The sequence below is a fragment of the Chaetodon trifascialis genome, chromosome 13 (assembly GCF_039877785.1).
Source record: "Chaetodon trifascialis isolate fChaTrf1 chromosome 13, fChaTrf1.hap1, whole genome shotgun sequence".
Classification (NCBI taxonomy): domain Eukaryota; kingdom Metazoa; phylum Chordata; class Actinopteri; order Chaetodontiformes; family Chaetodontidae; genus Chaetodon; species Chaetodon trifascialis.
The window spans coordinates 2924993-2952684 of NC_092068.1; the positions used below are offsets into that span (position 1 = coordinate 2924993).

Here is a 27692-nt window from a genome sequence, read left to right on the forward strand (position 1 = left end):
AAGCATGTGCTTGCATGTTAGTTCAAGCAGGAAGACAGTTATAATTCCAATGTGTCATCGCTTCGTGGCTCCACTCCTCAGGTATAATCCAATGATTTGAATTTGTTCATCAGTGACTGTTTGGCTCTCCTGTCATGCAATGATTGAGATTATTTTTTTCAAACCAGTGTTAATGACATCACATTTAAGCTTTTTCCACTCTGTGAACCTAATGAAACAGAGTGTAACATGGAGCCAGTGTCATAGATTTTGCTTTTGTCTCTAGTGTTTTGGGGACCTGGAGCTAAAATAATAATAATAAAAAAAGTATGATGCAGTTCAATGCATTGTTGGTGGTCCCAGCATTGGTCTGCATTTCATGTTGCCATATAAATCTGAGACTAGTTACTTCACTCACTGACAAAACAGCACATAAAAATGACATCTTTGGTCCCAATATAACCTTTTCATGGCATATATCTGAAATGTATTGGTGTGTAAAATACTGTGAAAACACAAGGAGGTACTTCCTGGTTTGGTTACATGAAGCCTGATGCTACAGGTTGTTAAACTCCACCAGTAGTAATGGCTGATTCATGTGAAAAGTTTTATTACCGCAAGTTTCTCAGGGCTGAGCTGATGGCACATCCCACTACAACACCCTCTGGAATATAAGAATTTCAGTGTATTTCATATGCAGCTGCAAACACAGAAGTCCTCTTTTATAGCCAAAAGGAGACCATGCAACACAAAGTTTTTGATGGTATCCCTCTGACTCATTCATTTGAATGTAATGGTGTCATAGATATCTGTATTTTGTACAGTAAAGGTTATTCAGCAAAGTCTACAAATCAGACAGGATGAACATTACTTTCCTTACCGCAGGTTACCTGTCCAGTCTCAGTTATCACAGTGATGTGCTCCATTTAGCTGCTGACAGTGAAAAGACAGACATAAGCTTCAGGAGATAGCTTTCTAACCCACTGCAGCTGATGGTGCTTCAATTCAATACAACCAGAGTCTTCAGAAGTCTTTATCCCAGCCAGACAGCTCATCAGAAGGCTCCTCTGTGTCAGGAGGAAACATGTCAAAGTAACTGTGATCCATGGGCCCCTTCAGCTGCAGAGAAAAGGGAAATCATGATCAAATCGTTATATTTTGCAGCATGGGATAATTCACAGCTTTCTCATTTGCAGAGCTGGATTTCCTGTCAGTGCACGTTTCTTATCATGGTTTTCTTGACCACTTCAATTCACATAATGATCAGTATGTTTAAGATAAGATAAAGATAAGATACCATACTTTATTGATCACCACACAACATGCCATGCATCGGTGAACACAGCAACACACACAACATACACATGCCATGCTAAAGGTGAAATTATTATTTCTCCGCATTTGCCCATCCTTCGTCCGTCCTTCCTCTGCAACAGACCAGGAGCAGTGGGCTGCCAGCCAACAGCAGCGCCCAGGGACCCAGTTCCTTGTTGTCACCATTGGTCAGGTGGTTCTTCTTGCATGTTTTTAGTGGGGGGGTTTTAAGGAGGATACCCCAGGTGAACACAGGGAGAACATGCAAACTCCACACAGAAAGGCCCCTTTCCTGGAGCAGCAGGCACTGAAGGCATGGTGGAGGACACGCCACCAGTGCCCACAGCGGGCTTCGAACCGGGACCTTCTAGCTGTAAGGCGACAGTGTTACCACTTGTTCCACCGTGCCACCTAACAATATATATTTATAGGGCAAAAGTTTACATACAAGAGGTACAAGGGAGGGAAGGTGAGAAGAGGAGAGGTTCAACCTTAAGAAGATTGTATTTTGTGTGGTGGTAGCATGATGCTGTGGGCCTGGTTTGCTAGCTGTGGAATTGGTGCATTGCAGAAAGTGGGCAGATATATGGAGGAGGAACATCACCTCAGAATTCCTCAGAACACAATCAAAAAGACAACGGCCCTAAGCCCGGGATGGGAAACCTTTTTCCTATCAAGGGCAATTTCAATTTTTCCTTCAAGGGCCATACACAGTACTGCCTCCCAGAAACGTTTCATCGTGGGGAATATAGGGTATGGGTCACTGGGGATTGGGCAGCACCTGAAAAGCTTATTATACAAGGGAGGTGTTCACTTAGGTGGGGCGAGCAAATGTATCATTGGTGGCCTTCGCCCCCCTGGCCCCCCGTTGGCAGCAACCCTGGCCATACAAAATTTTTGAACACATATCACAGGTGACTGATGTCAGGTGGTAGTGATGATGATGATGATGATGATGATGATGATGATGATGATGATGATGATGATGATGTTTTCCATTCAATATTGTGACAAATATACTGGAGAGTACTAGAGTACTAGCAGTTGATCATGTCCTGATAAACTCTCACCTCCCTCCTTAGTGGAGACAGCACCTTGTGATGCCTCAGACCCCCCCAGTTGAAGCCCTGGAACCACCTACAAAACAAACAAACAGAAAAATTGAATTTGAAACTACAACTTCCATTATGCTCTGTGAAAAGTAACATTCGACCACGTCACTGTTGGATTAAGGATTTCAGAACAACTTTCTAATCCAAATATAAGCAACGTAGTACCTCAACTGGTTTTAACAACTGTTTAGTAATTACCCAGTTGATCACTGCGTTACGCTTTATGGATTCAACAGTGTAAAGCTGTGTGGAGTGTCTGCTACTGACAATTTACTGTAACACATTATACGATGCACCACCATTGTGGCAAAGATGCAGCAGTCTTGCGGCAGAGTGGAGCCTATGAGTGCTACCACTGTACAAATCTTATGTCTGATTCATTCAGGAGAGCTAAATCCATCAATCTAAAAGAGACACAAACTAGCATTTTCCAACTTCCCAACACATACTGAATATCAAGAGATAACCCAGAAGAAGAATTTATAGGATGTTCTTGACACTCTCTCATATTAATGACCCTAACTCATCATCAGAAAGAGCCCAAACAAGACAGAAGAAGTGTACTTATTCAGTTTTAAGCTTTTCAGCAGCTTGTGTGCTTATATTAGGATTTATTGTCTAACGGTGCTAATCTCAGACAACAAGAAAACTAAAACAAGACAACTTTTCCAGCAGTAATCTCTACTCTAATATCTCTAATATATCTCTAACTTAACAAGTGTTTATTGAAGAATAATTATTGTGAGAAGCAAAGAACAGAAACTCAGTGGCTTCGCTGATGTACTGTAAGACCAGGTGCCTTATATCTACACTGCATCTGCTCAGGCTACGCTGCAGCGGTTGGCCCCACTGGCTTGACAGACAACTTCATCAACAAACATGCCCTTTTGGGATCTGTGTGGAGCTACTGTGGGAAGAACATTTGGGGCCATAATGGCAGACCTCTTTGTGCCCTGTAGCTGTCTTTGTGTGTTTTCCCACCTTTGTGATTGTTGATCAGTTTCACCTGTCCATCATTAGTCTTCTCTGCAGTCTATTCAAGTCTGTTTTTTACTTGCCAGTTCATCTTAATACCTTGTGTGTCAAGCACTCCAGCTTTTTCCAGTGGTTTCCATTGTGTTTAGATCTTTTCTTTGTTATCCTAGACTGTTTGCCTGTTTGGACTTTTTTCTCTGGATTTGACCTTTGCCTGCCTCACTATCAACTGAGCCTTTTGTTCATTGACATTCTAAAAGAAATAATCGTGTTTTCCTTCCCCTCTGTCTCCTGTCTGTCTTGTGTGTGTGTCTAACTGCAGGGTCTGGATAGCAGGTCCGGTTCAGCCTCCTCCTCTCCTGAGCACACCTGACACCAATCAGTTGCTGCCACAGTATAAAAGCGCCGGCCTTAGATTTTTGGGGACGAGCATAATAAATTTATGCTTCGAATTCTTCCATCATCACTAGGCCAGCTTCATATGTTGTCTGCAGAATACATCCTCAGAGATATACTTAAAAAAGGAATAGCCAAGTCCTATTTCTGCAATTTTCTGTCATGGTCCCATTTCCGTCTTGTATAGTTTTATTATTATTATTATTTCTGCAGTTTTTCTATTTGCACTATTTCCCTTCTGTGTTACTGTGCTCCTTGCCCAGCCTGCCCCCCCCCCCACCACCACCTACAGCTCTGGACTACCCCCCACAGTCACCCCCCTCCCCACTCTCCATCACTATGGACCAGGTGAGGAGGGAGCTCAGGAAGACAAAGGCCAGGAAAGCCACAGGCCCAGATGCCATCAGCTCCAGGGTGCTCAGGGAGTGTGCAGACCAGCTCAGTCAGGTGGTTCTGTACATGTTCAACCTGAGTCTCAGTCTGGAGAGAGTACCGGCCCTGTGGAAGACCTCCTGCGTGGTGCCGGTTCCAAAAACAGCCCATCCCAGGGAACCAAGACACTACAGACCTGTTGCCCTGACCTCCCACCTCATGAAGACCATGGAGAGGATCATCCTCAGCCACCTGCACGCCCAGGTGAGCTCTGCGCTGGACCTGCTGCAATTCGCCTATTGACCTGGCATCAGGGTGGACGATGCCATCATCCTGTCTCACCTGGAGTCCCCCAGGAGCACAATGAGAGTCATGTTTTTTGACTTCTCCATCCAACACCATCCAGCTGTCAATGCGGCGGCAGGAAAATAGAGGCGGCTGGTGTGGACCAACAGCTGGCTGCGTGGACCATCAACTACCTCACTGGCAGACCGCAGTACATGAGGTTACACAGCTGTGTGTCAGATGTGGTAGTCAGCAGCACAGTGGCCCCCAGGGAACGGTGCTGTCACTGTTCCTTTTTGCCCTCTACACCTCGGACTTCATGTACAACTCCACCCTCTGTCATCTGCAGAAATTCTCTGATGACAGTGCCATTGTTGGCTGTGTGTCAGAGGAGAATGAGCAGGAGTACAGGGGGGTCATGACGGACTTCGTGGACTGGTGTCAGCAGAACCACATGATCCTAAACACCAGCAAGATCAGGGAGATGGTTATTGATTTCCGAAGGAAACCTTCCCCTCACACACCGGTGAACATCCAGGGCTCAGACATTGACATGGTGGACTCATTTAAGTACCTGGGTGTTCACCTCAACAACAAACCGGACCGGACAGACAATACTAACGCCCTGTATAGGAAGGGCCAGAGTTGCCTACACCCGCTGAGGAAACTGAGGTCCTTTGGTGTGTACAGGGCTCTACTATGAACTTTCTATGACACTGCAGTGGCCTCTGCAGTGTTTTATGCCATAGTGTGCTGGGGAGGGGGCAGCATGGACAGAGACAGGAAGAGACTGAACAAACTGGTTAAGAGAGCCAGCTCTGTCCTGGGCTGCCAAGCTGACATCCATCATGGACAACTCCTCCCACCCCCTGCACCACACTGTGAGGACCCTGAGCAGCTCCTTCAGCACAAGACTCTTACATCCACAGTGCAGGAAGGAGTGCTACCACAGGTCATTCCTGCCCACAGCCATCAGACTGTATAACAGTGCACAATAAACATTCACTCAAATGCAAGTTGTACTGATAACCAGATCACATCTCACATTTTTCCTCTGTTTTCATGTGCAGTTGTCATTTTTAGATTACCTAAGTTTGTATGTATTGTATATATTGTAAATTACCATAGGGTATATAACACTTATAATAATTATTAATATTATAACACAATATTTTTTTTTGTCTTCTTGTCCTCTGACTTCTTGCACTCTGTCTTGCTGCTGCTGTAAGTGAATTTCCCCCATTGTGGGATAAATAAAGTCTATCTCATCTCATCTCATCTCATCTCATCTCATCTCATCTCATCTCATCTCATCTCATCTCATCTCATCTCATCTATGTCCTTCCCACTCACGTGTTACCCATTCCCTCATCAGCTCCTCAGTACATTACTGGTCTCAGTCATTCATTCCCTGTCAGTTTCTTTGTCACTGTGTTGCTTCACATCAGTGCTTTCAAACCTAATTCCCAATCTCATGATTTCGTAAGCCTAAAATCTTATTTTTGTCCATAAATTGATCAGTACAAGCTCTGCCTCCAGCATTTGGGTTCTAACAAAGCTATGCAAGTATTATATTTCTGTGCCACTAACTACTAATCATAAGTTATGTTATTTATTAGTAGGTAGCAATTGAAGGGAACAGGACAAGATACAGCAGGGACACACAGAGGTCATCCTGCCCATAGCGCCGCATCTGGGCTGCATGTACCATGCTGCCATCTAGCAAGGACAAACCAGCATCCTAGCCAGCAACGCACCATACAGCTCTATTGCATCAGCAGTAACATTAAAAACTGGGATTAATTCACAGAAAAATTCTGAATGCTGATATAAAAATGTCTATGCTGTGCAACTGTTTAATTGTTTTAAACTTCATATAAAATATGTTCAAAAGGAATGAATACTCACGTCTTTTGGAAAGTAAACTTACTTGTGTTTCTTGATGTCAATGATGCCGTTCTTTTTGTTTCCCAGCCTCTCTACAGGGTTTAACCTGAGATGAAAAAAAAATTCTGTTGGTTTAAAGTCAGTTTAGTGACCCCGCAGTTTTTTTTTTTTGTTTTTTTTTAAAGGAAGCTTAAACAAAACTCACTAGATTGTCTAACACATGGCTTTAATAAACTCAGCAGCAGCACCCAAACACAATGACCTGCTGCCACATTTGAGATGAATGGAGATATGACTCTGTGTTACAACACTGCAACATCCAGTCATTGTTCTCAGAGATAGTGTCTGGTATGCTCCACACCACAAAATTACCCTGTGATTCACCGTACAGTTGAACAGTCACTAAGCAGTATTCTCATATCTGATCATGGTTTTTGATTCACCGTACTTGCAGAGTCTCCTGATGAGGTCATCTGGACGCTTGCCTATTTTCTTAGGGAAGTCCACCTTCTCAATGCCATGGAGGACCATGGTATAAATCTTTATGGGATCTGAACCAGCAAAGGGCGGGCTGGAAGAGAAAAAGGTTTTTAGATTTCATGGTTATTGCAGAGGTAAAAATCCAGACTACACTGCTCAAAGGAAGAGTTTACTGTTTTGGGAAATATGTTTATTTTTCTTCTGTCTACAAATGAGATTAGATGATCAGTTTCAATCTCACATGCATATTTTTGACCTTTGATCAGAGCCAGGAAAGCTGTTTCTGCCTGATTCCAGTCTTATGCTAAGCTAAGCTAACCATGTCCTGACTCCTGATTGATCATCTCATCACACTATCTGAAAGAAAGCGCATGTGTGTATTTCCCAAAATGCTGAAGTAGTCCTTTATTAACAAAGTGTAATACTACATGATTTGACAAGCTGCAGTGCAGGTGTCCACATCTGGTAAACAAAAAGCTATTCTTACTTCAAACTAAGTAGCACCTGAATAGGACTCATGGTGGTGAAAAGCAAATGCTATGGTTTATTTCTCCAGAAGTACAAATCTGAATGGTAAGTGATTCTATCTTACTGACTTACTTTCCAGTGAGAAGTTCAAATACAAGGATCCCCAAGGACCAGCAGTCAGCTCCAAAGTCATGGCCCTTGTTCATAATGACCTCTGGGGCCACATACTCGGGAGTCCCACAGAATGTCCAGGTCTTCTTTCCAAGGCCAATCTTTTTAGCAAAGCCAAAGTCTGCCTGAGGAAATACAGAGGAATTAGGAATATATGTTAAAATGTAATGCAGATACAGAATGAACAACACATAAAGGACATAACTCTAACAAATATTTCAACAAGTGGCTTACCATTTTGACATAACCCTGAGCATCCAGTAGAAGGTTTTCAGGTTTCAGGTCTCTGTAGATGATGCCCATAGTGTGAAGGTAATCAAAGGCCTCTAAGACACAGCCAATACAAAACCTGGCTGTGGGATCATCAAAACAACTCCTGGTATTTTACAAAAAGATCAACAAATTAATGACATAATGTATCCTGTGAATATAAACAGAGCAGACTAATGGCTGGTTTTAGGAAAGTACATCAGGTTTAAAAGATTATTATTATCATTATTATCATAATGCCTTCATTGGACATCAATAGTAGATAGTTAAAAGGAAACAAGGTCCCCAGGCAGATTCAAGTTCATGTTTGGTGTCCTAACCCTTAAACCACTGGGGCACCCCAGGGTGTACTTAATGGTCAGCAGACACACGTGGCAATCACATGGTTGTGTTTGGTAAAAATGACACAATTTTGTGGAAAACTGAATCTTCATTCTTCATAGCATTGTTTAGTCTCTCCGACAGAATGAATGTCACCACTGGTCCTTTAGACCAATCTTGAGTATGACACTGTCTACCAAGAGGTATCCCACATGCAGTTAGGCAAGATCCCACACTGAGTATGCGTTTCCATCCACATGCTTTTATGCACATTTTGAATTTGTGCATAAAATGCAAGAAATTAAAAGCAAATACTGCAAAAACTTTTTAATGCTAAGTTGGAAATCTAAATACAACACTGTGTAATGAGACAAACAAAATAAATCATGATGTATATGAAGCAGTTGATTTAAGCAACCACTGAAGCAACCACCCCACGAAATAGACAAAAACTATCTGTGTGACGTGGTGAAAATACAGCAAGTTTCGTCAAATTAATATATTAAACAAACAGAAAAGTTTTCTGTCATTTCAATTTTGACTGGTGCTCTTTTAAGAAAGTCATCTTTCGGAATTCTTCTTACAGATTTTCTGGAAATTTGGTTAAAATTCACACTGTTTGGATGGAAACATGACTTATTGTATAAAAAGTGGTAGCTTTATTTCTTCCAGCACTGTTCTGGTCAGTTGTAATTAGAGGTAGATTGCTTGAAAATACCACATTACTCAGGTCTTTATTGACTTCCTGCTTTCTTACAGAGCAGATGCTTTCCTGCTTGCTCTATGCCTTGCTTATATTCTTTGCTGATATCTTTGTTTTTTCTGCCCAAAGTTTCGGAAGGTGGATCCACAATACTTCAAAAAATAAATAAATCACAGGGACTTAAATTTATGGAAGACAGATCTCTACCACCATAGTTTTTAGCACTATTATTATACCGACGATTATTACATCGTCGGTACTTTGCGAGTGTGATCTCCTGACATGCTGCCTTGGATGAGTCTTAATGCCATTGAATCAACTGTTGAGGCTCCCAAACTAGCCTTCCCTAATAATGTTTCTTACAAGCACAGCACTGGCACCAGAAAGAGAGCATCCACTCCAGCCAGGACTTGGTCTGACATCATCCGCCGCAAGGCAAATCAAGCAACAAATCAAATAAGAGAGCACCAACGCTCACTCTTCTACCCAAACTGTCATTGCCAAACAGGTGTGACCCACTCAGCCTGAAAAAGAAAAGGTGTGATAATACTAACTATGTTGAACCCAGGGAAACTAATCACACCACAAGATCAAGGATGACCAAAACCCAAGAAATAGAACCAAAGCCACTGTTTGACCGATGGTCAGAAGAAGTACTGAGTCCCCAAATACTGGGACTGGGGAATTCAAATACGATTCCGTGATGGCAAGGCTGACACATAATACCATGTCATTTTCCATAAATACTGTTTAAAAAAGATGGAGATGTCACCTGTTTTACATTAACTGAGTACTGCAAGACCATCACCGAGTGTAGCTCCTCCACCTCAAGTCATGAAACATACTTTTTTTATTTATTTATCACACACACTACATGCACAAATACATGCACACGCCTTGCTTCGTGAAATTATTTCTCCGCATTTGACCCATCCATTGTCCGTCCTTCCTCCGCGGCAGACTAGGAGGGGTGGGCTGCCAGCCGACAGCGGCACCCGGGGACCCAGAGCAGCAGGCACCGAAGGCATGGTGGAGGACACGCCCCCAGTGCCCCAGATGGGAATCGACCCGGGACCTTAATATTCTAAATACATCTCTTTAAAGCAGCATCTTCCCAGATGCCTTCAAAACAGCTCACTAAAGAAACCCGGCCTAGATAGTATTGCACTCACAAAGCTGTGGGCCAATATACAACCTTCCATTCCTCAGTAAGATACTGGAAAAATAAGGACATTCTGGAGGAATTTCAGTCAAGTTTTAGAAGACATCCAGAGCACTGCTGTGCTCTTACTAAAATAATCAGTGACCTCAGACTAAATTCTGATGAAAATAAGGTCTCAGGTCTTGTCCTCTTAGATCTAAGTAAAGTGTCTAATATGACTGACCATGATATCTTAATCAATCGTCTCGGACAGTTGGTTGGACTTTCTGGTTGTGTTAAACTGGCTTAAAATATACATCAAAAGGAGAAAGTTTTACATCAGTCTTGGTGATATCTCTTTTGGGGTTGCACAAGGCAGCTGCCTTGGCCCATTACTATTCTCACTATACATGCCACTTGGTGACATCATGAGAGAGCACAAAGCCAAAACTGAAATTCTACCTCTACACCCTACAACAAAAAGAGAAATGCTGTTAAGTAATCTGGGGAAATTAATTCCTTGTACTAAATCTGAGGTTACAAGCCTTGGTGTTATCCTGGATTCAGATCAACAAGGTGACAAAAGCAGAATTTTTCCACTTCAGACTCTAGTTGATTTATAAATCAAAAATGGTGAAAAGTGATTAATGCCTTTATTTCAAGCCAACTTGAATACTATAACACACCATTCACTGGCCTCCCTAAAAAGAACAGAGAGCAGAGAGCACATTAATCCAGTTTTAGCTTCTCTGCACTGGCTTCCTGTAATATTCAGAATCCTGCTCCTTGTATACAAACCTTTAATGGACTAGAACCAAGCTACATTGCTCACTCCCTTGTTCACTATTTGCCCTCAAGACCACTGCAATAGTACAATTTGTTTTCTGCAGATCAGCTGGCATATGTTTAAGCCTCTATACTTACAGACATTATTTAAAGTTTTTTTAGATCCTAAAATGGACTGATGTTTGCTCGGGTCCTTAAAAAGGATTTGTAGGGAATTGTCCTCAATAAGCCTTGCTGCATTTTTAAGTAGCCTAAGCAATAGAAATGCTAAATTCAACTTTAAAGAGAAACTGAACTATAGGTGTAAATCTTGTTTTTGCTGAACCTCAACTTGTAACCTTACTGCAGTCATGTAGGAATGTACTCCAGAGTATGTCACATGTACACTGCGACCTCACTGTTGGTAGTGGTTAGAGGTGCAACAGACCTGATACTGTCAACTAGAGAGGGCAAAGAAACACTGCTTTTCAGCCTGTTCTTACTGCAAGTTACTGTTTAAATATCAATTCCTGGACGTTTTTATTTGTAGTTGTTATACATGTAGCAAAAAGACCTACACTCACATGTCCCGCAGCACAGTCCACAGCTCTCCACCAAGACACGCCTCCAGCAGCATGTAGATGAACTTATCATCCCGAAATGTTCGGAATAACCTGAAAGGCATGCATAGACAGCCAAGAGATGCTTTGTTAACTACTGCGTTTCATTAAAAACACAAAGTAATTAACTTGCTAACATGGTAAAATAACAAAACATGAATTTAAAAAAGGAAATTAAATTAAGACCCCTTAATATAAATAATGATAGTGCCTGGTAATATGCTGTACATTGGTAGTGCAAGTCATTACACTTTCTATTAAGAAACAACACTCATGTCTTATAGTGGTATTGATGCCTTGTATTGGTAATACAACTGAAAATATAATAATAATCACATACCCAAAACATGCCTGTGATACACTCTATTTGGCCTATAAAGGACCACCAAAAAGTGAGGTATTACAGACTACAAATGCTGATTCTGCATCTCTTCAGAGAAAAAGACTTTTAATGCAGGCTATAAAATATCCCACTCTCTAAACTTTATAACCCGTGAGCACTGAAACTTAGAAGAATTCTTAGAATTCATTTAAAACTGAGACCCCATAAAAAGCCTCTGAACTGATGAGAAAGAAACTTCCCATTTTGGCTGAACTTTTCTCTTTGAATGACTGCTTGCACAAGGCCTTTTCCTTTAAAGGTGGAGTCCAAATAAATCTCAGTGCAGTGGTCAGCAGCATTCCCAGAGCAAGTTCCTAGCAACTCCACTGAGAAACCAACACACTGACGAGACCCCATTTGATCCTCTCCTTAAGGAACAGACAGGTTTGTGGTAGATTGATCTTTTGGTGAACTTATCCATTCTCAAGCATCTTCTGCTCAACATCTAAATGGTTCCTCCGTCTTAGATTATGGAAAACAACACAATATTTGAACATATAATAATGTGGTTCTTTAGAAATATCCCTTTGCTCTTTGTCAATCAAAGAAACCTGAATGTGTTATGTTGTGTGTGGCTCACACCTGACGATAAATGGTGAGTTTGTTTGCTGAAGGATGTTTTTCTCAGAGTAGATATGCTCCTGCTGTCTGGTGTCCACAATGTGCTTCTTCTTAATGCACTTCAGAGCAAACGTGATGTCCTCATCCTTGAGTTTTACCTGAGAAAAAACAGAGAAGAGCTCACTGAGCAAAGGTCCGTGAGATACACCAGAAATATGTACAGCAGTGCACATAACTGGTATGTATGTGTGACAAACAGCCAAGTTCAATTTGACTGACATAGTTGGGTGCAGCCCTACTTTTCACTGATTTGAACAGGACAAACTAAGTAACTCATTTCCAGCATAATGTGGGGCTGAGTGACGAAAGGTGATGGTTGGGGCATTATAGTGTTGTTTCAGCTCACCAGCTCCACTCGTCCAAATCCTCCCATGCCCAGTGTAGCTATGATCTCGAGCTCCTGGAAAGGCTTGTGGTGAGGCAGGAGAGCAATCCTCTCCCTCAGCCTTCTAAGCTCCTGGGCTTCTGCAGAGTCAATCTGAGGTGAGTGGGGCCTGAGAGAGGAATACCAAAGGACATATGATTTGGAAATGAAAACTGGCAATGCAGTATGACTATATGATATCCAATAAGCCACCATCATTTATTTACATCTTACAGGGATTTATACAGTGGTTGTGTCATTCTGTCATTGTGCACTTACAGGGCATTTCTTCTCTCATCACTCCTGGAAAGCTCTTCCACATATTCCTTCAGGTAAGCCTGAAGCTCCTCGTAAGTTCCCACCATTTGGTTGAAATTGCTGTAGAGGAAGTCGGGTATAGACAATGGATGGTTGGATGGTCACAAAGACCAAATTATTGTGTTGGTGTTATAATAGACAGTTTACTCTCCTGGTTTGATCAGATTGATCACATTGTTTCCATGATGGCAGAGCAGTTTGAGGGAAATCTGCATATGTTCATGCTTTTGTGCTGATGCAACATATGCTGCTCCTGAGAAATATTTAAAGCAAAAAAAAAAAAAAAAAAAAAAGGCTGCACAGAACTAAGCAGCTAAATTAGTTCTTTTCATGCTAATGTGTCTGAGATTCACTAATGACTATCATGAGTAACAGTGGAGGCTGAATTTGAATGCAGTCTATTCATACAAAATATAATTTTCAACAATAAATCACACGTCTTTTGTGAAAAACTAGCATATGCTTGTTTTTGTCATACATATAATACATTTCAAGTGAGCATTGGTTATCAGGGGCCTGTCCCAGAAAGCAGGTTTAACAAATTCAGGACCGAGCCCAGAACTCTGAGCTGACCAACATGGAAAATTCAGAGTTTGTTCAAACTGAGTTGAAGACCTAATCTACAATTTGATAACTATGACAGTAATGTTCTTAACATCATGAGAAATATGAGCTGATTGTTCTTAATCAGTGTCTCGACCGTTTTATTTAAACCAAGATTACTACAGTAATGTCCAATAAACAGTGCAGTTGGGATCTGTTCTGACAGCTTCTTATTACTGTGTACAGAGTCACTGTGAGCTACTCACTCTCTGTCCACCACCAAGCAGTGGGTGTCGTTCTCATTGCAGATGATGTTGGCTGAGCGAACGTCCTCACTGGAAACATACATGTACAATTTCAGTCAAACAAATACAATACAACCCTATATGCACTCACAGTAACATCTGCAGTGTGACTGAGGAAGCCTTTGCAAGCACACAAGCGTGATATTCTTCTATATGCACGCCACTGTGCTGAAGGTGTTGAGGATGTTGAAGATATCGAGGATGTTGAGTTGATGTCATATGCAAGCATTACCTCATAAAGCTTGTGTAATTGCAGAATTGTAACTGTATGGAGATAAAAAATTGTTTGTATTGACAACCTGGGTTGAATAACCTTGGACGGCAGACTTTGGCTGATCCTTATGCATCCATATACAATTTGAATATATTAGAGTTTACAAAAAAATCTGAGAATCACATTTCTAAGTACGACTTTGATGTCGTCATGAAGACCGCATCCATGATTTGCCCCCTCAAGTGGTAAAGCCCATCAGAAAATTCCATGTGACCTTATTTTACAGGTGTGTCAATGGAAGACACACTGGACAAAATACAGCAGTGCAGATTAACCAGCATTTATAACAAGTGTAAATGTAGTGTTAACAAGATTACCATGAACAATAATCCCTCCCTTCCTTTATTTGCATCATACAATACATAGCTGCAGAAAACCAAAAATCAGTTAAATCCAATATGCAGCTGTGTGTCTGATGCATTTTAAAGCAATCTTCTGTGTCCTCAGTCTCACGTGAAGCCGTTTGTACCTGATGAGAGCTTTCTCTCCAAAGTAGTCTCCAACTCCCAATGTCTTGATTTCCTGTGGTTCAGCAAACCCCTCTGTGCTCTGAGTGACTATGACCTACAGATAGAAAACATGTGGTTTTTTGATCATTCTAAGCATGAGATTGAGACAATTATTCTTTCACTGTTGGACCTACTGTAAGTCTGTCTGTGTATGGGATTTGGTTTTGACTCAGTAGCAACCACTATGCCAACATGCTATGACCAATGCAAAGGGCCATAATCTATACTCTACTGTAATGGGCCCTGCTAATATCACTGAAATCTGTTTGTATTGATGTAACTGAGATTTCTGTTTGTAATATTTTATTGGTGTAGTATGTCTTTTTCTGTTGTGCATGACAGTGTTTTGTCTCCCCTGACTCTCTCTGCTTATTGTGGATAGTCATGTTATTTAATGTCTGATTCTTGGCAGATAGTTTGAGGATTGATTTGTTAATCATTGATTAAGCTATCTTGAATAAAGTTTCAAATTCGAAGTTTTAAAAAAATTACCCCCCAAATACCACAACATTTAACTGAAATTACCCCAACATTATTTAATAATTATATTTGTTGATTTTCCAATAAGCAGTTAGTAAATAGGTAATAATTTCTAAGATACATTTCCAGAAAACTTCCATTTTTCCCCCCAAACTCTGCTTCAATTGGGACCTGCAAAGATTTGGATTTTGGATGTGCAAACTTTTTTGTCCAGCATTTACTGTCCGGTAAATACATTAACCGAATTACATTAAGCCAAACTAATTTGGCAGCAACAAATATCAGATTTCAGAGACCAGATTTTATCTACCAAAAGACATACATCATTCTGTCTGTCTCTCTGTGCTGAGATCAGACTGTTAAAGGACAACGGAGGAAGGTTCATGGTCAATATCTTAAACCTCTAGGCCATCCCAAATTGATGTTATTTTGGTTAGTAAAGACTTGATTTTTGACTTGAGAGAAAAAAAAAACCCTAAACTACTGTATTAATTAATGGTAATCTGGTGACACAGAAGTTATGGGTTAGAATTGTGGACTTGAACATGTGCTTGGGCCATGACAGATGACATTTTTCAAGTCCATGGCAACACAAGTAGAGACAGGAATGCAGATTGAGAAAAGCTTCTTGGTTTATATTATTCAGACTCTAACCCCTTGGTTCAGCCTCCAACCAAATATTTTGCTTCAATTAAGATAATATTAAGGCTATAAGAGGGCATGTTTGGCAAGACTGTCCAGATATCTCACCTCTCCTTTTGCAATAATAAAGAATGTGTTCCCTTCTTCACCCTCTCGAATAATATGCTCCCCTTTTTCAAAGTGGTCCTGAAAAGACAAAGGGTCATTCTCCTGTCCAATTAGATATAATCTGAAACTATGTAGAATGACATACTGTACAGAACTGGACAAAATGTATAATGATTTAATGAAAAAGAAATATAGTGAAGTGGGGAATACTCACCACTTCAAGACAATCAACAATCTTGGCTAGTTTCTCTTCAGGCAATCCTTGCAGCAGAGACACACTTATAGAGAAGCAAATATTCACATTCATTACAGTACGTTTTTAGTTTTGGATTTAATAGTTTTCACTTTGTTATTATGGGCTACTGAGTATAGATTGATGGTATCTACAACACAATAAAGTGTGCAAAAAATGAGGGGGCCTGAATATTTCTATTGTGCCTATGTTATAATCATATGGGTTGAATATGGGTTTATGTGTACAGCAAGCAGGCATTTGCTTAAAAACAAACAGACGGCAGTGCAGGCTCCTCAAGGGGAAGAAAGTGCACTAACAGCAGGGTTTTTACTGCATCAAAGATATAAAGGCAGCCTGTCTTGTTCTGTGGTGCTTCAACCATATATGTTGCCAAGAGTGTTTTTTTCATTAATGTACTACTGCCAACTGTGTAGTGATCTGCACAGGCCTAAAACTCAGACCTGAACCTTGCCCATATCTGCAGCTTTAAGACTTGACCCAACTGAGCCTGAAAGTCAAAGCTACATTAATGCATTATTTCATTACTGAGTGTTAGCTAACCAGGCTAATCCTAAACATTGGCCCTTTGTATATATCATGGCAATACACTCATACACTAGTACAAGCCTTACAGCTACCACAATTATATCAAGCTGTATTCACAATAAGATCCTGCAGCTGTACAAAATCAACTAATGTCCAATTACAACCTGGATTCCAAACAAGTTGTGACACTGTGTAAAATGTTAATTTAAACAGAATGCAATTATTTGCAAAAGAGCAGCTTCACAAAGCATTCTCCATGTCCATGTTCTAATAACCTTTATACAGTAACATGTTTCACAGAGTGCTGAACCTATACTATACTATACTATACTATACTATAATCTGTCACTAATGAACCAATTTACCTGTGAAATGTTCCAAATGTTCCAACTAAAATATTAAATATATTGGCTTTGTACTGTTTTCAAATGACTCTATGTCAAAAAGGATTGGGATTATCACATTCTGTTTTTGTTAGGATCCTGCAGACTCTACACCTGGCCAGCTCCGCCTTTCCCAGGGCGCACCTGATGTGCATGACACAAACTCTCTTTCTCCTCTGCTCGTGAGTGTGCTAATGTTCCTCTTATGAACCACCACTCAAGGTGTGTTTTTCTGTTTCAGTTGCCTGCCTGCCGCGTCAGCGTGTGCCTTGCCTCAGATCCGTTGCAACAGAGCTCCCTTAGTTTTTTTTTCTACATTCCTTTGGAGTGCGCCTTTTGTTCTACATTTTTTATTGTTAATAAATTGCGTTCTTCTCTCTGGTCTGCATCTTTGGGTCCAATCAAAATCATGAAACGGTGAAAACCGTAACAGTTTTACACAGCATCCCAAATTATTTGGAATTGGGAAAGTCATGTAAAATAACTTCAATCTTTTGGGGGGGTGGTTGGTAAAAAAGAGAAAATAAGCTCATTAGTAATGTGTTGCAAGAAGAAACTATTATTTACATTTGCACACTTACCTGTAATAACCCACATGTTGAGAGAACACACACAGAGCCTGTCAGTTGTGTTTGTACCTGCGCAGAAAGCTGAAGTGCTCCTCATGTCTTGCCTGTGTGGTCTGCATCATAATGGTCTGGAAAGTCTGGCGGTCTAGTGTCCACATGTGAGACTGGGACACAGCTGGATGAGAGTGGAACTATTAGCAGTCATTCAACCCACTGCTTTATCATCACTGCAGAGGAAAGTTAAGGGTCCTCCTAAACAAACTGGGTTATTTTATTTTATTTTATTTTATTTTATTTTATGGGACAGAGCTACTCATATTCCCCCCACAAGTCTGACCACAGATATGACACTGATTAACAAACAAATACTTTAGCAAATGAATTACATAAGATTTCAAATTTCTTTTTCTTTATTTAATGTCATCTCAGAGAGTAGTGCTTCTATAACATTCTCGATCAAGTAGTACTACTATCACATTTTCCATTTAATATTAATTCAACCATATAGGATGCTATATGATGCAAACCTGTAACCATGAAAACATCAGCATACCCATATGCATATGTTAGAAATGGATCAGTAGTTTGAAAGTATATCTAATAACTCCCACTGAGAATACTACAGCAGAAAATGTCGGCTCATGTACCATACAGCCGACAGGTGTCTTACACATGATATGCATACTGTTATTGTTGTGAGGGTCTTCAGTTTCCCCTCCTTTTCCCCATTGTGTCTTTGTTTTTCCCTTCACTCTCTCCCCTGTTCGTCAGTTTGCTGCACTGCAGGGCGTAGCTGACAGGTTGGGTCCGGCCTCCTCTCCTAAGCACAGCTGCTCTCTATCAAGCAATCAAGACTCATCTGCTGCCACAGTATAGAAGCACTGGTGTCTCATTCAGTATTTGTCAAATTGTCAGTTCAGTACCTTTTGTTTTGCCTATCTGCTCCCTGCCTTCCTGACTTTTTTGTGCTCAGGTGCCTAATTTCCCCCTGTCTCTGTTCAGGCCTTGCCCTGTCTGCATCTCCAGTATGGATTGGATTTGACACTCCTCTGGCTGCTTCTCCTCTGAGATCTCAGAGTTCTGTGATTCTTCAAGACTTCAAGTCTATTTTCTCTGAAGATTTATTAAACCTATGAAGTTTCTCTGGTCTCCGGTCCTTTCTGTCTGAGTGTGGCATTTTGGGTCCTTTAAAATGACCAGATTGTAACCATACACACACAGCATGATACACACTAAAGCACCAGAGAGTGCATGTATGTATGTAATCCCGAAGGTGAGACATATTAAACAACATGACTGATTTGGTCTTATTTAAGGGATTTGCTGCTGCTGCTATCACTCACCTTTAACAGTGGCTGTCCTTTTACAGTTGTACAGTATGGCCAGTTCTCCAAAAGCTGTTCCGGGACGCATCTCCCCCAGTAGCTTCCCATTCTGGATGACCTCCAGCAAACCCTCTACAGTGAGGAACACACAGCATACTCATTTTGTCACCTACATGTTCATTGGATATGTGTGTTTTGGAAGATGTTTGCCACACGATCAGATCTTTTTTCATCTATTTTTAAGCCGCTTGTAGATGTTAGGGTTGGAGTGGCACCAGGCTATGCAAGCTAGGTCTGATGTTCCTCTCCTCCAACTCTTCCTTTCTGTGAAAAGTCATGGTGATTCTACTTGTGCCTTTGGATGTCTTGGCTTCTCATCTCGAAGCCTCTGAAGCAAACTTATTTCAGATTCTCATATCCCCACCTCATTCTTCCAGTCACCCAAAACTTAAAACCATCGGAGTTGGATGTAGATCTGGTTAATTGAGATCTTCAATTTCAGGCTTTACTCCATGACAGTATGACACAACTATGAGTTGATTATCGAGTTGGCCTTCCAGGCACGGACCCTAGTTTTAGGGTTCCTAATTGAATATTTCTTGCTGAAAAGTCAAAGATCTCAAGCTTTAGACATGATGACAACATTTGGCTGTGCCCCCTCCAGGATTACCAGCTGTCCCTAGATGCTGCTGGATAGGATGGATAGCTTTTTATGCCTCTGTGCCAAGGGGTACATTGCCTCACAAGCGTTCATGCACTGTATCACTGCAATCCATTTGTTGATCTCTTGGCCTATCTTACCCTCACTCATGAACAAAACTATGAGTAACTCACTCACAACCTGAAGGGAGACGTCTACAGTCCATCATGAATTTAGGAATAAAGTTCATTTGGTAGACACAGAAAGTTTGCTTTAACATAGAGCAAAACATTTTTAGCCTTCTTTAAAGAATGCTCAAACCAGTTTTTTGTTGCAACAATCATCACAATAGAGAAAAATGACACGTGTAAGTGATGAAATAAAGATTTCTGTAAATTACACTTTGTGTTGAATTTTAGAATTACTTATTAGTTTTTCAATTACTTCTCCTAAACTTAGTTTCTATACCAACTGTTGTAAAATGCACAAAATCACAAAATTGGCAGAAGTCCCATCAGAGCTTTCTGTACATTCTGTTTAGCTCACCTGCCAGTACGTAAAGGTAGTTTCCAGGTTCCCCCTCCTGGATTACCAGCTGTCCCTCGGTGTAAACCTTCTCATACATACAGTCCACCATCTCCCTCATGTGCTGTGGCTCCAGCCTCTTCAGAAAGTCATTGTTCATGATGGCATCATTGATAAGCTTCTTGGTACTGGGAGGGAAGGAAGATGCAGAAACAAATGAAGCCAAGGTCAAAGTCAGTTTTATTTATATAGCCCAAGATCAGAAATTAAATTCACTCCAAGCAGCTTTAGAATCTGCACAGCATGCAGTGCAGAAGGAACAAAGGATGTTCCTTACACCTAAAAAGTCACTTCTAATTCTGAAAATCAAGGTCATGTTGGACCAAGAAATCAACGTTTCCCCATTGTGCAGAGTTAAGAGCAGTTTTGGAAATCACTGATATAAAAAGCTTTGAGTCAGATTTTCATGGAGTAATTCATCTATTTGTAGTGCACACTTGGAAAGTTGAGGAAATATGAGATAACCTTTTGGCAATTATACCCCAAAGTGAGGTCATTACAGGGTAGCAATGCCATAGGCTGTGCAGGAATATGCCCAATGGAGTCTAGACACTGGTGTTGGTAGTAGAGGGGTGAAGAGCCATGGTTGAAGGACCCACCGGTGGTGCTTGTGATGAAAAGGACAATGGGTAGGGGAGCATTCATCATTCTGACACCGTGACAGCAGCAGAGATAGGACCCATTTTAAAGTTAGAAAGCAACAAGATGATCTGCTCACTGAATCAGAATCAGAATCAGAATCAGAATCAGAATCAGAATCTGCTTTTTCATGTGTGCACATAGAAGGAACTTGCCTTGGTTAAACATCACACTCAGTGTCCTTGCATAGGAAAGAAGACAGACACAGACGTTTTGTCAAAATCTGATTGGAAAGACAAAGTGAATAGAGTAAGTGTGAAAATGAAGATACATTCAGTTAGCTGTACGTGATCCTGTATGCTATTGATTAGCTCCAAAAGCCAGCTACCGCCTGTGGCCCTCTTAGTCCATTAAGACTAGAAAGTTATGCCACAAGGTACAAGAAAGTTAACAAAAGATTAAAGCAGACATTTGGAAGGTATCTCATGGCAAAGCTTTCCACTCAGCTTTTCGAGGCTGTCAGACTGGGCCTACTGGAAGCAATGCGTTACACAGCATTAGTCTAAAGTAGCGGAGGAGCAAGAGAAGTTATAGGTCAGTGCTTTGATCTACTGTATGCGATGGGGCCAGAGGCAGAACAATACTTTATTTTCGGAAAAAAAGAAGGAGCTAACAAGTACATTGATGTATTGAACAAAACTTAGGGACAGAATAGTTGTCAGATAGATAGATAGATAGATAGATAGATAGATAGATAGATAGATAGATAGATAGATAGATAGATAAGACATTATTGATCCCACACCGGGGAAATTTAGTTGTTACTCTGAGAATGGCCACAGATATGGCATGGTATTCTGTGTTGGTACAACACCAGCATGCAGAGGACATAATTAAAGTGGATCACATAGATAGAAAATAATCAGGAGGATCAAGAGCATGTCACCTGACTGAAAATAAGGAAACAAACAGATGTTTTTGATGGGGGCACAGCCACGTCCAAAGAGAGCATTATCCAGAAAAATTCCAAATGTGCAATAATGTAAAAAATAGAAATTGAAATAATAATAATAATAATAATCATCATCATCATCATCATTATAGAAACTAGAAACTTTGGGGCTTTCTGTAGTATCAAACAGAGGAATGTTTGGTTATAACAATACCACCACTGAAACTAGTCAATGGGAAGCCGGTGCAATGGGAATTAGATTCAGGTTAGACACTTCTATCATGAATGAGGCCAGTTTTGGTAGCCTGAAAACAAAGCTAGCAAGACAATAACTAGACTGTGCAGCCCAGGGATATCAGTGGCCAACAGAGGACAAACAATTCTAGAGTTCCTCAGACTAGAATCTAAGCCATCGGTAATATTGAACCACAAACCAATGTGACGGAATTGAAACACCATCCTGCAGCCCTTTGTTATGGCTGCCACCATTCTTGGGGGTGTTTGTGGGTGTTTGTGTGTGTGTTCTTGTGCCCCATGTGTATGGGAATAGAAACAGGACTCCTCCTCCGGAAGAGGACAGCGATTGGGGAGGAGCCAGCCGATGTCCAATCCCCTGCAAACACCTATCTCCTGTCGGCTTCAAGAGACGTCTCAGCCTGGCAGTCTGGGGCTGGCATCTTTGGTGACCAATCCTTGGCACAGGAGAGATCCACTTAGTGTGAGACAGATTTGTCAGAGTTTAACTCTTTGTATTGTTTTGCCAACCAGACTTGATATTGAGCTAGGTATAAAGGGGGGGGGACTGATTTGTACATACACTTAGTTTTGATTTGTTAGCTTCAATAGGCTTAGGGGTGCTTTTTCCTTGTATTTTGGTTCTCGTTTTGTTTCCATTTGAATAGTAGGCCTCAATTAGGAGGGTTTTGTTTTCCATTTTGTTTGGTGTGGGATTTAGGTAGCTCTCATTTTTAGAGAGTTCTCTTTTGGTTAGTATTACTTAAGCTCTTCCTTTTGAAGAGCTTTCTTTTAGTTATAGTTAGTTAAACTCTCATTTTAGGAGAGTTCTCTTTTGGGTTTTGATTATTTCATTTGTTTGAAAAGCACCCACTCGCTCTTTTCGTTGTCTTGGCCTTTTGCCTTCTGTGATTTAAAACAATTTTGAATACTTTGATTTAAATAAATAACTTCTTTTCAACCACTTCCACCGGTTGTTTTTTGTTACTTCCCTACCCCTAGAGAGCTGGGTCGTAACACCCTTGAATGAGCTATTGAAGTCAGATAGAAAATGGATCTGGGGACTTCAACAAGGCAAGGTGGCTGTTTATATGCCAGGAAAATGCCTTGTCATGGCATTCAAAAAAGAAACAAAACAAAACAAAACAAAACAAAAAAGAAAAAACACAGAGTATATGAGGATGCTGTTGAAGAAAATTAGATATTGAGAAAATAGCTGAATAAATCAAGGGGGAAGCTGGGAAGGATGGTGAACTGCAGAGCATGCTGTGCTATGTAAAACGTGCTAAAATTATATAAGCAACAATACCATTGTTCTCTGAGAGGGGCCACCTCAGTGAATCAAGTGGCCTGCTAAAGGGTGGCAACTGGATGCCACGAAATCCTGCACATTGGACCTTCAATAAAAAGTAGGAGTTGATGGCCTTAACAATGTGAGGACAGATATATTTAACAAATCCATCAAAGACACCAACGTCTCACTCTGAAGCAGGTTATCTCCTGTGGTATTTTCTGTAAATCTACCTATCTAGATACTTTTGACAGTCTCATCAGTTAGTCTTCATCCTTAAAGCCTGTTTTCTTTCTATTGTGTATTTATATAGTAAATATCTGAATTACCTTCTGTATGCTTTCTATAATACTGTACTGTACTGTATAACACCAGGGCTAATTTCTAAAAAGAATTATGCTGTTCCTTTTACGTCTCCTACATGCTTCATTTCAACCAACCACTGGAGTTAGTGTCACTTAGTTTGCTAGTTACAGCTGATAAAAGTTTTCAGTGATAGTTTTTTTTTTTTAAAATGAGTAGCTGCTACCTCTATCTGAAATCAAGGGATACTGTTTCAAAAATTACCATGAATTATCTTATCATTGTAACATATGTAAGATAAAAATCTTACTGTATGCTTAATTATTTCTCACAGAGCCGTCCCCAGGTGTCTTTTTAACCATTATGTGTATTGTTAAAAAGACAGCAACACAACTTGCGATCACGTTCTCCTTGTATGCGTGTTGCCCAATAGTCAAGATCATGGCGAGAATGGACAGCAAGCCTATCCATGTGCAGAATTTAGTGGCATCTAGCGGTAAGGTTGCAGATTGCAAGTGAATACACCTCTGGTCACCATCATCTACTGGCGGCTGCCAATAACGTGAAATATACAGTAATGAAATGAAACTATGAATATTCCATTTCTACTTATATTTTCTGCACACGGCCTATAAATGACATTTTGAAAGTGAGGCAAAAGAATTATGTATATGTGTTCATAGCCCAGCTTCCAACCTTATGGTATTTAAACATGAATACCCAGAAAAGGAAGGACCTTGAACTGGATGCTAGAATTTGCCTTATTTTCAGACATGATTGCTAGACCAATAGAGTCTTTCAAATTTGGGTCCTAGGTTCAAGACACTGCATTAATGTCTGCAGTTTCAATTTATTCAGCAGATTTTACTGAGCATGTATTTGTCTGTGTCCCTGATTACCACATCACACGGATGATATGCTAGTGCATTCAGTGGAAAGAAGAGTACTGAATGGGTCTGAGAGTAGTAGGCAAGGGAGGCAGCATAGGTTGTGTAATTGAAGCCCATAATGACCCGGACGCTGCATTTAGATCCCATCGCCTTTTGTTTCCCTCCATTTCTTTCTATTATCCTGCCATGCTAATACAGCCTTTCAGATGTGGGGGCTATTACAAAAGCTTGCCAGAGCTGTCTCAATCTCCTGCCAGTAATATTCTGTTTGAGTTGATCAAACTGATTAAATGGCCATTTTAATTTTTGGTTGATTGTAGAACTTATTGGTTTTCTTTGATATGACACATATTTTTCTTGTTCTATCTGAGGTGATGGTTTTGTTTGACATTTTCTATAGCCTAAGTAGTACTTTCTCTCTTCACTAGCATTTATGATTAGCGGTTTTGCAAAGAAATGTCAGGTGCTGTGGTAGAGTCCTGCTTGATTCTGCCTGGCTATTGCCAGATGTGAGGCAGATTTTCTGCCACAGTTGAGTTGCAAATTAGTTGTAACTATCTCTTAGTCTCAGCAGTTGTAATTACTGGTTTGTAGAGCAAGTCAGGTGCCATGGTAGAGTCCTGCTTGATGCTGATCAGCTATTGCCAGATCTGTGGCAGATTTGCTGCTTAAGCTGAATTGCAAATTAGATGTAAATATGTTAGTCTCAGTTTACAGAGCTTTCTGTTTAAATTAGCATTGTTTAACTCCTGTTTGCATGCATCCTTTTTGTTTTTTGTTCTGATGAATGCCAGGTAAGGTTATCCACAACTCCATGTAAATACAAATGCTCTTTAAAAAAGGACTGCTAAATTTACCTGTCATCAGGTCAGTTTGTTATTTTGTCGTAACTTATCATTTTGTTTTACTTCATTCACTGTGATTATGTTTCAGGCAATATCTGTTTCAGAGGGCAATTTTGTCTCGTCATACCATGACCAATCAGTAGCAAGTACTGTACCAATTCTCCCATTTTCATCATTTCATCATTTTCAATTACAAAATACTAGTGGCAGTTAACATTTTGGCTTATAACGCTTAAATTATCACATTTCTCCAATTATTGTAATTACAATAATTTAATCTATGCTCTCTTGTATATTCCATACTGGTGTGATTTAGTCTGAAAATGTAAATGATTTAAAAAGTATATTGTAGTGTTTTTGATTTGAATCACCCATTTTCCGACCTTGCAGGCAACCATTTCTATTTCTAGCTGAAAAGATCCAAGTGCCTGCATCAGCATACACAATATGAACCTGGCAATGGGGACCAAGATTTCACAGTTAAGATTGTAATGGAGGGCAAATGTCACCGTAGCCCAGGACACCTTACAACTTCCCACCAAAAACACCAGTGTATCATGATACTTGTTGCCTTCTCTCTCTGAGAGCTTCTATGAACTTGTATGATGCTAGCTGATAAGTATGACTTCCGCATTCTGCAACAAGTCTGATCCCTGCACAATGTGTACAAACCACCAACTATGGGCTTGTCATGTTCATTTGTGAGAACATCCATTGGGAAATGTGATCACTTATGCAATCCACTGTAACTGGCATGAACTTAAGTTTTTACAGCTACAGTACCTTTCAATTTTACAGACGTGAGTTTCACATTTAAAACACAGATTTTGGTTGGAGTGTCCCTTTAACTTACTATGAGTCTTTGCGGATGGCCTTTGCAATGGAGATGTGTGCTGCTCTGAACCCTCCACAGAAGTTCTCTGAGGTGGGTTCCGCAGAGACACCCTCTTTTGCTTTGAGCCGGCGATGGACCTCCACCGCCACCCTGTGGAACCGACTGGGACCCTGGTTGATGACACTGAAGCGGCGGTGGCTGTGGTGGCAGAGGGCTGGTGGAGAACAACCCAGGCTGTTGTTGTAGCCAATAGCATCCTGGAGCTTGTCAATCTGGCAGATCTTGGCCTCCAGCTCCCTCTGGAGATACTGCAACTGAAGCTCCTGGGCTCGAAACTCTTGGTCCCGACGTACCAGCTCTGCCTCTAGGTGGTTAATTCGCAGTCTGAAGATCAGAATTGGTCACTAAATACACATAAAGGTGGTCTCACAAAATCACTACACAAACTCAGTCTTCACTACAAGACAGAAGTATGAAAAACAAGCATCTTGCAAGAAATGTTGAGCTTGACCAGGTACACACTGGACCAATCGATAAATTTAGGGGGAAAGTTTAGATGGAAATATGACTTTCAAAACCCTGTAACCTTGAAAGCAACTATTTGAACTTAGTCTCATTTACATGATAATACACAGGGTGAAATGGGCCGACAGTTGGATGAGCATTCCATTGGAAGGCCAGTGCAAATTTTAAAAGATGTCTGACCAATCAACCCTGCATCAGGCTGGACCATCATAACACTACTGAACCCAGGCAACACCATTCTCTAACCCTAACCTGACATACCATTAGATTGTCTAGAATAGCCTAGAATCCTAGCTGCATAACTACATTATATAACTACATTATACTTTATCTGCTATGACTACCTACATTTACTCCAATTCAAAACACAAGACCTCAAAAAATGACAGTATGGGTCATCTGTGCAAGTGGCTTATCGCGATCAATATTTTTATTATCTTTAGGTGGCGACCTCTAATGGCCATAGTAATTATTACAGGCACAAAGGAGGAAGTCAGGCAATGTACTATAAAGAGCAACAAAGCCCAGCAAACATTTCAATGTTGAAAAAAAGTTGACAACGTCAACATACTTTTGTTTAGGTATGAGGATGTGCTGACCAAATGGCAAACTGGACCTTATATTTAATAACTTCAATTTTTTCACTGTGAAAATGGAATTCATTGTTCGAGTCAAGTTCTAGACAACAGAAACTGTGTTTTGGACTTGTCCAATTTGTTTGATTTCCAACTGACATTAATGATTGATAATTAGATATATTAGCCATTTATATACACAAGTACACAATACAAGTACACAGAAATCATACAGAGGAATATGGATATGGACTATAGATGAATTGGCTATACCATATACTGTCATTTTTATCCTATTCAATTCAAGGAACTTCATTCATCCTCAGTTGGGCAAAAGTATAGCAGTAGACACACATACAAACACATATCTTAATATAACACTTATATTAAGATATGCACACTAATCTCAATAATAATACAGTGGTAAATTTATTCATTAGATTTGATGCTAACCTGAGGACGTCTGTGTCCAGGGCAGGGGGATTTGTGTGGATGGAGGCCAGGCAGCTGTTCTCCTCAGCCCGTGGGGCTTTTATCGAACCGTTGCCCATGGCCAAGCATTGGCTGGCCACCAT

At 40.6% G+C, this 27692-nt stretch overlaps 1 protein-coding gene across 1 annotated transcript; it reads right to left on the minus strand.

Moving 5' to 3' along the window:
• Positions 1-994: 994 nt before the first annotated feature.
• Positions 995-27692, minus strand: LOC139341223 (cGMP-dependent protein kinase 2). Its single transcript, XM_070977616.1, has 19 exons — positions 27571-27692; positions 26036-26401; positions 20050-20216; positions 18882-18995; positions 17608-17713; positions 16020-16083; positions 15806-15883; positions 14536-14630; positions 13754-13822; positions 12906-13004; positions 12609-12756; positions 12224-12360; positions 11224-11313; positions 7674-7815; positions 7401-7564; positions 6769-6891; positions 6364-6426; positions 2364-2430; positions 995-1098 (listed from the first exon to the last, which is right to left on the minus strand). Exons 1-19 carry the CDS (start codon positions 27690-27692, stop codon positions 1003-1005), a joined length of 2310 nt encoding a protein of 769 aa, XP_070833717.1. The 3' UTR covers positions 995-1002.